Source organism: Anoplolepis gracilipes, chromosome 3 (genome assembly GCF_047496725.1).
Source record: "Anoplolepis gracilipes chromosome 3, ASM4749672v1, whole genome shotgun sequence".
Taxonomy (NCBI): Eukaryota; Metazoa; Arthropoda; class Insecta; order Hymenoptera; family Formicidae; genus Anoplolepis; species Anoplolepis gracilipes.
The window spans coordinates 3,678,415-3,692,062 of record NC_132972.1 but is presented as its reverse complement, the minus strand read 5'-3'; the positions used below and the strand labels follow the sequence as shown (position 1 = coordinate 3,692,062).

The 13,648-nt window shown below is 31.3% G+C and overlaps 1 protein-coding gene across 12 annotated transcripts in view; it reads right to left on the bottom strand.

Moving 5' to 3' along the window:
• Positions 1-13,648, bottom strand: part of Raskol (Ras GTPase-activating protein raskol) — a 294,929-nt gene that overhangs the window by 122,736 nt on the left and 158,545 nt on the right. For 8 of the 12 annotated variants that reach the window (XM_072887913.1, XM_072887916.1, XM_072887909.1 and 5 more), the window contains 2 exons: positions 10,408-10,524; positions 5,683-5,754 (listed from right to left, as the gene is read on the bottom strand). The exons of 2 other annotated variants lie outside the window; for them this stretch is intronic. In XM_072887913.1, the coding sequence (XP_072744014.1) occupies positions 5,683-5,754; positions 10,408-10,524 (189 nt within the window). The remainder of the gene's footprint in view (positions 1-5,682; positions 5,755-10,407; positions 10,525-13,648) is intronic. 2 more of the 12 variants (XM_072887912.1, XM_072887922.1) reach the window with 1 other exon arrangement.

Below are 13,648 nucleotides of genomic sequence, written 5' to 3'. Positions count from 1 at the left end.
TTATTTTTAGCGCTATGGATACTGCGTCGCTGAGTGCGTGTATGTGTGTGTCGCAAAGCTCCCGTTGTTGAATATATGAAAAACTTGGAGATCAGTTCGAGCAAGAATTTTCGCTATCTCGTAGATAATAATTTTTCCCGCTACATAAAAATTGTCTGCATAATCCGTTGAAATTCTCTTAATTTTCCGGTGTCATTTTCATCTTTTGTAGAATAGTTTAAAGAAAGATCGCAGTTGCTTTTTTTTTAATTATAAAGATTTTCGAAAATTACCTTCATTGATATGGTCCATCTAAGCTATTAAAATTATATGTTATTATAAGCAAAGTATCAAATTTTGACATAAAATCGAAATAAAATAAATTTCTATAGAAAAAATAATTGAATCTCGTCTGTTATCACGTAGACAATAATTTTTCCCGCTACATAAAAATTGTCTACATAATCCGTTGAAATTCTCTCAATTTTCCGGTGTCATTTTCATCTTTTGTAGAATAGTTTAAAGAAAGATCGCAGTTGCTTTTTTTTTAATTATAAAGATTTTCGAAAATTACCTTCATTGATATGATCTATCTAAGCTATTAAAATTATAATATGTTATTATAAGCAAGTATCAAATTTCGACATAAAATCGAAATAAAATAAATTTCTATAGAAAAAATAATTGAATCTCGTCTGTTATCACGTAGATAATAATTTTTCCCGCTACATAAAAATTGTCTACATAATCCGTTGAAATTCTCTCAATTTTCCGGTGTCATATTCATCTTTTGTAGAATAGTTTAAAGAAAGATCGCAGTTGTTCTTTTTTTTTAATTATAAAGATTTTTGAGAATTACCTTCATTGATATAGTCTATCTAAGCTATTAAAATTATAACATGTTATTATAAGCAAAGTATCAAATTTCGACATAAAATCAAAATAAAATAAATTTCTATAGAAAAAGTAATTGAACGAGAGTTATACAAGAAATAAATTTGAAGATTATTTCTCTCCCAACTGAAACACGATATGATGAATCGTATTAATTATCTATTTAGCCACAAACTTTCGTGTAATTTGAAGGCGAAAGATCGGTCTGTAAATGGAGCAGAGTTCGCTCTCCTCAAACGTCTTCCGCTCTCCTTGAGATACTCCTTGATAAATGAGGTCGGGAGTGAAAGAATCCCCATTCGCGTAACTTTGCCAATTTCCGAAGATTACTTTTCCAATCTCTTTATCGTCGTAATGCAGCAAGCTGTAATGGCACTCCAAACACGAAAATACTTTTTCATCGTGACACTACCGTTTTGCACTTACTCACAGCAAATGCACACTTTTCACACTTACAGTTAGAAACAACTTTCTGCGGAACATCTTTCCTATTATTAGCGTTTAACACAAGATACAAAAAAAACACGAGACAAAAAAGAATCGGTTCTTTTTCTTATGCGCATTCTACACAGCTTTCTCTCTTTTTTTACCTTTGTTAAGGAAAAATATCTACCGTTTGCGGTCCACAAAAGAATTTCAAATACTATAGAATAGACATATATTTATTACTACATGAGCGAGTAATATTTAATAATGTTATTTTCATTTGGTTATATGAAAACTGTTATTTATATATTAAGAATATTTAAAATATATAAAAAAAAAACAAATTTTTTTTTACGTGTTAGCATCTTATTATTTCTGCGTAAATATTCGTGTTTAATAAAGATAATGAAAAATAAGGTACTTTAGGAAAGGCCAAATTAAAATTATTTAAACAACATTTTTGCCGAAGGATAACATTTTCCAGAAGTTTTACGATCCGTCGTTGTTATAACGACTTATTACTTTGACCTGCGTAAACTTTTTTCTGAATAAAAAAAGATCTTCCAACAGAGGGTTGGAACCCGCTGCCATCGGCGAAGTTACCTTCCTTCATTTCGCATTTAATATTTTAATAAGGAAAGAAACATCATTCGGATAATGTTAAATTTTTCACTTTCCAACGCGCTACGAATAAAAAGCAATCATATACGAAACAAACTAAAAATTAGAAAAAAATAAAAATAAACTATATAATATTGCCTAAAAAATTAAAAATATTAATGTTACTTATATAAAATATATAATAAAATAAATATATAATAAAACAATAAAAAAAATATACATATATAACATGTAATAAAGTGCTGCGCTAAAAAAATATTTATACTTCGAGTATCGCTTTATCGCCGACTTCGATCTTACGACGTTTTAGCAGAACACACGCGATTTATGAGCATATCTTTTACACACGTGTATCCTTAATAGAGGTAAAAATTGCGCAAGGGAAACAAAGTATCGATTAGTATTTCCAGATCGTTCTATCATACGTGATCTTAATAGTTACTCGACGCTTCCGTACCTCCGCGTCGGGAAGATAAATTCCTCAGAGGATCCGCGGACCTTTCCGACTAGGCGAAATTCCTGCAGAAGGCACGTGGATGGCCTCTAATGGCTGCGCGATGAAATATGCACGACATCCCGCGGAGCATAACGATTTCCAAAATCCCCATTCGCGCGCGGCGACCTACATATATATATATATATATATATATATATATATATAATATACATGTGCGCATGCATTACATATTACACTAAGCATACACACTTTTGAGGCGCCCGTATGAACATACTATACGCAAAACCGCATATCAGACTGGTGCATTAACCTGGCGTTCAGCCATGTTGCATCGTAACGTATACGCGTTAACAATGCTTTCCCTTCATGACAATAATAATCGTCCAAGACGAAACGTATTCGTACGATAATTCTTCTCGTATATTGTTTGCTCTCGTACCTCTCGTTCGATCTGTTTATCTTGATAAATCTAGTTTTTCGCGCCGTTCAAAGTATACATGTCGATGTTCGATGTTTTTAATAAGTTCCGGCTGAGAAGACAAATGGGACAATTATCTGGATTAAGGTCATATTTGGATAAAAGAGACTTTTGTCTTTTCTCTTCTCAAGTTATATTAAACTTCTTCTGTCAGAGTCTTGCAGATGAGCTGCAGACACAGCCGCCGACTTCAAAATTAATTTCCACGATTAATGAGAATTTTTAAGAACGGTATTTATAAAATATTTTACATTCAAGTTTTAAATTTAACAGAGTTATTACATTTGTATAGCTGATAAATCTGTATTTTAATAAAATTAATGATTTTAAATATATATTATCGTATGACGATGTTGGCAAACTGAGCGCTTTTTTTTCTGTATCAAACGAAAGATAGAAACGAAGTTAAAGTTTGGTTCCGAAACTATATCAATGAAATCGTGCCCGCATTTCCTCGGGCCGTTTGCCAGGAACTAATTCTCTCTGCAAGAAGTTATACATGAAACATAACGCGTTGTGGAACTTTGCCACGCGACCTATTTCGTGAAATATTAGACGAATAAGATAATGCTACAGAAAAATCTTTAAAGAAACTTTAATAATAATACGATATTTCTTAATTTTTCGATAATATACACGCGTAATTAAGCGTAATAAAATAAAATAAATAAAGAATTGATATATCCTTTAAAAGTCGCGTGTAAATAGATAACAAATTTGTTTAAAATTTTGATGCGACAAAATCAATATAATATAATGTCCACTTTTTTCGACATAGTGTGTTAATTTCCATTATTGGTGATAAAAATTAAATAATACATCAGTAAATTGTAGAACAATGTAATCTTAAGATATGTCAATTTAACAAAGAATTTTCTAAATTCAACCTGTGAAGAATAAAGCCGGAAAAAAGAAGACAGGAAGCTGAGTCTTTGTTTGCATGTCGATGAAGAGGTAAAAGAAATGACATTGCTCAATGAAAACAACGACGAGAAAGCGGCAAAGCTCTCAAAGGAGCTGAGGGAGAGACCACCTGCTAGGTGGCTGTTTACCTGACGACATTGTCCTTCCGGTTCCGGTACATATGATTGGAACTACGTACAATATTTTCACACGCTACCGGAAATAATCCACGTCACATCGACGCAAATAATAAAATACTAATTTTTAACTCAATCATTATAATAATGAAGATCAAGATTAAGACTAATACTTTTCTTTGCATCAAAATTAATTGTTTTTGTAATCTTCATTTCTTAAATTTCTCTACAAATTTTTTTTTTATTTCGAAAGAAATATCTCTCTCGATATTTGGACTTTAGCAATTTTATATCATTTTTACTAGACTTTTTAAATCATCAAATTATGAATGATACGATAATAAAAAATGAAAAAGTAGCCGTGTATACAGAAGAGATAAAATTAATTTTTAGCGGAAGAACAAATGACATACGCATAAACGTCGAAGGACAAGATGCACCTGCGGTATCTGAGAGAAGGATAACGAGACAAAGACGGAAAAATGCATACTGCATTCGTTGCATGTTCGAGGCTCGTGCGTGTCAACGCGTATGTAACGCAAGGGACGACCGGAAACGCACACGGCCGTACTCGTTGGCTAAAGCTGCAACAAGCAAGCTACGTCCATGAGCGGCAAACGTATATACGCCGCAATTTGAATAATTAACAGACACACGGTGTGTCCACCGCGCATAGCAGATATATCTCTGCGAGGCGAATGCCTTTATTGGCCGACCGACCGAGAAATAAGGATCATTCGCGGTCGATAAAAATAAAGTTTATTACTAAATTACGCCGGGGAAATAGAAACTCTCTGGTCTTTTTGACGATCGACCTCGCAACTCGTAAAAAAAAAAAAGAAAAATTAACGCTTTTTTTTTTTTACTACACAGAGCAGTTTACACAATGCGCGACAATGAGCGAATTTAATTGGATTTGTTACATAAAAACTCGAGTTACGTTCATGGACAATGTATAAAACAGCTCGAGGTTACAAAAATAATATATTGTTGGAAACCTCTAAAAATTATTTTAATTTTATCGGAATTAAAGTTAAAAAAATAAATATATATTTTATTACTGGCAGTAAAGTGCAATTAGCAAAAAAGCTTTCAAAGTATTTAGATTATTTAATATTTTAATGTTAAATTTTAAAATAATAAATAAAACTGTTGTATCAATGTTGCTTAAAATAATACTAATAAAGTCATAAATCTTGGTCGATATTTTTATACATTACGTTACAATTTCGCAATAGAAGTTGAATATTATACAGAATTACACAAGTTACATAGAGCTTCAATTATGTTTATTTATGTGGGAGCCACATAAATTATACTGTTATATTGTTTAATTGCATCAAATTAATGCAAATATAAAATCAACAATGAAGATTAATATTAATGTTTAAGAATATATTAATATTTAAGAATTAATAGAAATTAATTTTTAAGAATTATGAATTCTTTTACTATTGCATTTTCATTAATAAACATACAAAAAAAATAATTAATCCACTTTTATAACTTCCTATGTATGTCAATTTCGGCATCGCATTTGCGAGCAAAAATCATAAGATTCTGCCTCTTAAGGCAACAAATAATCATAAGTACGCATTGAATCGCGTCTGTATATACATATCGAAGTCTTCGAATCTTTCCACGATCGTCGACGAGCGCAGTAGAATTATTCCTCGCGGAATAAGCGTAATGTAATTGACATTCCCACGAAGCGGCCTCGCAGTACGTTCGATTGTAAAATTGATATTAACGGCTAATTAACTTCAAATTGAATAACTAAGTTTTACCTTCATCGTCAATCTGTTGCACTATTATTTGCGGTGGAAATCCTCTCGGTAACGATTGTGACTTTAACTCACCTGCAACAATAAAAAAAAAAAATTATCAGAAACGTTAATTTTACAATAATTAAGAATTGTTTATCGCAAAATCTAAGCCACTCACGAGACAATTACGCAACTATACTTCTAGTGATATTCTTTATTTTAAGATATCAGATTTTCTTCGAAATAAAAATTATTCGTGTAAATCAGAGCAAGATATTGATACGATAAATTATATCGCAGTTTTCGTGTGAATAAAACATACAGATACTAATACTTTTGAATTTCCTTTTAAAAATGAATTCTCTGGCTAATTTGGAGACGATTTTTCCTCAGTGAAAATATCGAAGAATATTATCATTTTTTCAAGCTTTTAATTTTGTTATTACATATCTTTGAAAATAAGTCTTGAATTAAGCTTTTTGTTAAAATAAACTACATCTAAAAAATTAACTAAAAATAGTTGTATTGATCTTTTAACTCCATAAAGTTTAATTTATAAAAAGCTCTTCTTTTTTAATTGTTTTTATTTTTTTTTTTTTCAAAAAATTATTGATGCTTCAACACTTCCATTGAGAAAAAAAATAATCTTCAAATTGGCAGAACATTCTCCCTTAAAAAAATATGGAACACCCTATATAGTAGATACATAATATTAGTAAATCTAGAAAAATATTTATTTTGCCTGATGTGACGTTCATTCGACTTCTCATTATCGAGATTGATTAATTTATTAAATCACATCGACTCAAAGTGACAAATCGCACCCTCCGTATCCAACCGGGCATTAATCAGTGCACTAATATTTACACACTTCTCGACAGTCGGATTATTTCCACTCGTATGGTCGAAAGTCTGATAGGAATGAAACTTCCCTCGAGTTTATATACGCTTCGTAGATGTCCTACGGAAAAATTAATGAAAGCATTTTCATTGAACTCGGCTCGGGTCAAGCGCCGGGTGACGCACGATTGAACGTCCCATTGGCTGAGCCCAATCCGGTCAATTAAACCAATTTCGGTGACCCTTCGGTCTGTCGGCGATTTTCTCGCGCGTCCTTTCGCAAGGCAGGACACACACACATATGTATAAACATTCGTTCGAAGCATGATCGTGAGCAACGATGCAGTCGTGCGAACGTTTGCGTGTACATGCGGAATTACGTGAACCAATTAAGGCCACCTCGCTATCTGTTGATCTGTCGGGTCAATCCCGTGCTCGTTTGCGACACTTCATACAGTTCACAGAAGATCGCGCTAACGAAGAATGCCGTGAAAAACCCACAATTATTCGTCATGTATATTTTTTTTAAATACAACTAATAATTATTTTGCCGATATTCGACGTTTGTAGGTGTGCCTGTTGATATATTTTCCATTGAGCAAATCCTCTTCGTAATTACCCGTATGGCAATTATGTAAATTAATTAAGTGACATACAGAGTCAAATAATGTCACAAATTTTAGTTTCGCGCAGTGACGCACAAATAACGCCAGTCATGCCATTACCGTTTATTTGCACATTATTCTCTCTGTAATTAGATTTATTCCGTGTTTCATTCATGCCGCTTTCACATTTGTCAGTGAGATTAATTTCCTAGGTATAATCGACGATTCATTGTAGGTATTAATTTATAGAAAAGAAATTAATTTATAGAAAAGAATCTCAATGCCACACATTGCGAATGATCAACGGTTAGTTGTTAAAGCTTCGTTAAGAACAACGATATCTCCCACGCGAAATTCAAACCACATTTTCCAACGATTGCGACGATAAATAAGGTCGCTGTTAATTAAATCACCTTTGACTTTTGCTCATTGCGCGTAAACCAGCGATTCATCTTGCGTGAAGTTCCTTTTTATTAGAGCTCTACTAGTGAGTGACTTAACTTAATTTGTAAATTGTTGTGAATTATCTTCTAGTATTAATCTACTTTTCTAAAAATAGAAAAGACCGCTTATTAAATTAAAAAAAAAAAAAAAAATATTTTGTAAACACTTTTTAAGAATCAATGCATACATTAATTTTAAATTAAATTAATAGAAAATAAACCTGTGTATTGAAGGAAATATTTTATTGTGAATTGTAAAAAGATTAATTTCCAATTATAAATTTCAAAATTTAGTGTACGATATTCTTTAATTATATCATAGCATCTGTAATTATATGTAATATAATGGATTATTCCAATAGGAGAAAATATGCGTGTCGAAAAATGTGTCGCCGTATTTTTTATCATTACATTCTAGAATAACTACAATCGTTACAGACCGTTAATTTCATATTTCTGTGCATTTCGCATAATTTTATATTATCTAAAATCTACGTTAAATATCCGTAACATTTCTCATGTTACATAACGATTAGAATACGGTGAGAAAATACAGACGAGAATTCGAAATAAAAAAGATTGAATGAGAAATATTGCCAAATCGTCCGTATCTTACGAAATTTATTACCTCCCTTAAATATTTATTGCGTCATTCTATTCACATTAATACCCTGTGCAAGTCTCCTGAGACCCGGAAGATTATCTATTCGCTTATGAGTTCGTCGCGGCTTTTACATTTTTGTACGAAATCGCCTTTGTCACGAATGAAGTTAATTGCCATAAAGTAAAATTAGATCATAATCCGTAACGACATGATCTTTTTTGCTTCACACGAGATGAAATTAAAAATTAATATTATTAATTTTCATGGCACACTAAATCGAGCTTAATTTTCATGTAAAATAGAATTTACATGAATATGTTCGATAATCTTAAATTTAATGTATACATATATTATAGTATATATTATAGAATATATATATTATAGTACATATATAATATAATTAATATACATATAATAGAAAAATAGTTGTATCGAAAATTAAATGTGTTATCAAGAAAAATATGCATCTTTACCAAGAAAAAAGTAAATTATTTTACTTTATTTAAAATAAAAGTATCGTGTATGTATATTATTGTATATATATATGTGTATATTTTATACACACACATTTATTTAACATTATTCATAACGCAATAAATTTAAATATTAATATTTAGAAATTATATACAGCAAATTAATAACACTAATTTAATCATGATAATTAAAATTATAATAGCAATCAAATTAATTTACATTACTTTGATCTTTACCTGTAACCTACACGCAATATCCAATACAATGTCCGGTTCAGCTCTTTATAATACGTGGTCTGTTAACAAATTGATTCATTTATATCCGACGCTTATTACGTTTACCTTATATGATTAACAATAGGGTTGGCGAACGAGAGGAAAGGTATCAAGGATATCCTCCCACTGTAATTACACACCAGTTGCCTCTTTCTGATTGGGAAACCGGGGCACATTTTTTTCCTCTCGCCTTGTGAATTAAGTTTGTTCGAGTTTCTTGATCATTGTTTCGCGATTTCGACTGCACTTCGAACGTTCTCGCCGCCTCACTGTTTTGCGTAATATACGGTGAAAGCCGCATTCAGTGCGCGCCTCTGCCAATTTCCACGCGCGCTCGGTCTACTTCCGCCGTCCTAATCTGCGGCGAAATCTTCAAGAAATCTCGCATGCTTAGCAAGTCTAAGGATCTGCAAACGGCGACAGAAACAATTGTAACAGTAAACAATGTGTATTTCGCAGATTGCGCCCCACGTTTTCAATTGTGCTTCATATATGTATTTCGCAGAACAATTCAACACTTTTCGCTTTCACGAAAAAAACTTCGAGTTCTATGTAAATAGAAAAGATTATCAAATAATTGGCTTGGCGTTACAGATAAAAAAAAATTGCAATGTTATAATATATGTAATATATGTACATCATATACATACATATACGAATTATATTATAATATATATTATATAATATTAATTAATCGATAATTTAATTTTCCTCTATTATAACACACAATATTTCATTTTCTTGTTTGATTTTGCATTTTAACGAATTGTTTCATTCTATTATTTTCATTGTTCTTATTTTAATCAATTGTTTCATTCTATTATTCTGATGTGCATACATGTTCTACAAGCTTCAACTTTGTTTCTCGTTGTTAATTCAAATTTTATAAATCAATAATCGATCGAGAGTAATTTTAGATTTTATATAGCGTTACGCACAGAATAAATAAGCGAGCGTGATCAACATTTCCGATTTTTTTTCCAAATTTTCAATTTCGCGAATGACCCGCGAATATGGGTCATAGTTTTCATAGAAAAATTCTCCTTGCTCCAAACTCGAAATTCCGGTCGTTTCGCGATCATAGATCGTCCTATATTGCAGCCTTCATTGCAGCAGTTTCTGTCTTCGACCGACGAAATGCGTAAAAATATCGCTGGCTCGATTCCAGACGGTTGATCTGATCCGCGTAAACACCAGGAAAATCATTCCACCATCCTTCGACGTGATCGAGATGAGAAACTTTTTTTTAGACAGATGTATGTAAAATCGTAAATAAAAAAAATAAAATCTAATTCGAGTGCGATACTCAAGTTAATAAAATACCCTAATAATTAAAATTCTCTAATTAAAATTAATCATTATAAAAGTAAAAACGCTCAAAAATTAAAATATACTAACATATAATTTTTTTTATTTACATAATTACGCGCGCGCTCAAACCTCATGTAAATATATTCGGCAAAGTGGCATTTATAAAAATACGTTTACGCCGAGGGAAAACTTACACTCCACGAAAAGATGACTATTATCATGCTCGCGCAACGATGACAACTTCGGATCCAAGGTATGTCTGTGTTGAGATCCTCTTCTCGGCAACGTGGAGACTCGTCGTAATAACGGCGCTGCATATGGGTATTATGTAATATTTGCGTTGACAAATGCAAACTGATAAGAATATAAAAAGAGAAAAATATACAAAAAAAAAGTGGGCATAAAGAAGCATTGATTCGTCCAAGCTATACAGTATCAAGCATAAGCAGATACGAAAGAACTTGTTATTTATGTGAGACTTAATTGTATGTGTATTTGTATTTTTATAAAATATTATTTGTATTTATATAAAATATTAAAATAAAAATAAAAAGATTGATAATTAAAAGGATAAAATTGTTCTAAAAAAGAATATATTGCGTATTATTTTTTGAAGCAAATGGAGTTTGCAAAAATAATAACTAAATTTAATTTATATGATAAGTAATAAATCTGTTAGATTATTGATCGATATAAAAAAGCTTTATCTAGTGTTTCAATAATAGCTGTGCATTTGACAGAATAGAATTTATAGAATTGTAAGTCGTTAATAAGACAGAAAGAAGCTTTCAAGCACAGTTGAGGAACGCAAGTATCGATCAATTGAGAGCCACTGTCGCAATCAGAGGGCCAGATAAGACCGACGACAAAATACGGAAACGTTTCCGTAACTCTATCGCTTCGCACACATATCGGTACTGCGAACGGGATGTGCATCGACGTACGTTGAAACGGATATTTAATACAGACATGTGCGCGTACATGCTGGTCCATTCATCTCCGTCGGAGAATAGTGACTGCGCGTAATCTACTGAAATTGTCATACACGCGCACACACACACACACACACACACACACACACACACACACACACATGCACCCATACCCGCATATATGCATCGCGCTATGCACACATTTGATGAATTATGGATAGACTTGTTTTCGTAACCTACTTTTTTCAGAGTTGATGAAGGTGAATTTTGGCGCATCGTTGCAGTATTTTTCCGGGGGATTCTGCTCCATATTTGTTTTAAATTATCATATGTTGTTACTTCAGCGATTGCATATCTAATATTATATTTATCTGGCGTTATCTTCTTCAATTTATTTCTTTCAGCTTTTTCCTCTCTTTCTTTTCCTCGAAAATGGAATTAATACGTACAAAATTGTACGTATTAATAAATTATTCTTTAAAAATAGTAAATATTCTACTTGAAGCAAAATCATATTTCTCTCATATTATCTTAACAATAATTCCAATAATATCTGAAAAATGATACATTTCTTACACACACATATGTACCATAGATTTTATATCTTGAGAATATTTCGAAATAATTTTTCGTATACAAATACAAGTTATAGAACAAGTCAATTCCTATTACATCATTAATTCGCGTGCAGGTAGTCCGACTGCATATTGATACATTGTGACATAAGTACTGGTTTTAGGTACATTGTCACCGACTGGATTGCAACGTGTCGACTGTCATCGGAAGAACGGTGTTCCATTAACAGACAGACAAGAGAAAGCGCGGTCAATTTCCAAATCACAATTACACACGTTTACGTCAGCAAACGCGCAATGAATTTGCTTTTAGAACTCAATAATGTCTACGATTTATTTCAGCGTATTTTTGCTTCTAGTTGGATTGGCAATTTCGTGACGCGTTGTGACGAGTCTCATTCAAGAGTGACTGTGAAAGAATTAGTTTGCGATGCAGCACTTCTACAGTGCAATATAAGCAGAAATTCTGTCGAATACATTTTTAATTAATAAACAATTTTTAAATAATTAAAGTTTTATAATCGTTAATATATATCGCTTATATATTTTTAAATTATAATTAGCTTTTTCTACAAAAAAAACAAACACAAGCAAAAATATAAAATTTGTCTTGCAAAATAAAATTAGGAATCTAAATAATTAATTCAATTAATTAATTAAATTTAAGAATAATTAAATAAATAAATAAATATATTCAATAAATAATAATTCAAAAAATAAATGTCTTTCAATTTCTTGAATATATTTCCCTATAGTTAATAGCGAGACATTCAAATCGCGAAAGACAGGCAACAAGGCGCGGCTTGCAATGAGGAAAGACCATCGACTCACTAACCACGCTGCATTTCCGGCGTGGAATAAGCGGACGCACCTCTCCTCGCCGTACAAGGAGATTGACTCATACGACAACGTAGGAGGAGCTAGATGGATCTAGCCCACTATTTAATATGATGATTCCGCGATGGGAAACTGAGTTCCCAACTAATTTCTCATCTGACTACTATGTTATCAATAATTAAATTTATGTTATATAATTTTAAAAATATATTTCAACGTCAAAACGATGCAACCCCTCTCCTACGCAATTAAAAAAAAAAAAATAATACGTTTATTATATACAATTTTCTGTGTGTGTGTGTGTGTGTAAATACTGTAATATATAACAAGAACTTTAATAAAATTATATTTCAAATTTAGTATTAATTATTTAATAAAAGAAGAAATTCCAATTTGATACGGAAAAAAATTATCAATATTAGTTTATGAATATTAGTTGCATTACGATTTTACTTTTGTATTTGGCTTGTCATCGAGATCGTATTATTAACTTATTATACTCTGTATTCAAGAATTTGCCAAGTGGAACGTATCTGATGAGTCGAGCATAAGTATTTACATCGTATAATTATAATGCTGCTTTTACGAGCTGTCGCAAAAAACGCGAGAGTAAAAGTACAATTGTCTCGATTTTTAAAGCGGTGTATAATTATATATGTACCGCACTCTAATTGCGTGTCAGTTCCGAGGAAAAGAAAGTATTTTGTTCTGCGAGTCATAAAACATTATAGCGAATACGCGCCCGATTTAATTTAATAACAAAAACAAAATTGACTCAGCGAATTGTTAAATAAATTCAAATTTTTTATTACTCCGAATAAAAAAAAATATATATATATAATAAATAAATGATAAATATATATATATATATATATTATTTATTATATTTATTTCCCGATTACAATTATTTCAAACACACATACACACAAATATATATATTTGTAAGATTATGTTAATGATAAATTAATGTACACTTAAGTTAATTTAAATAATTTGTGTAGATAGTATGAAATAAACTAGTAAAATCATAAACTATCAAAAATTAATATTTTAATAATGCATTGAATGCATTAACAGTATTTACAGTCAGG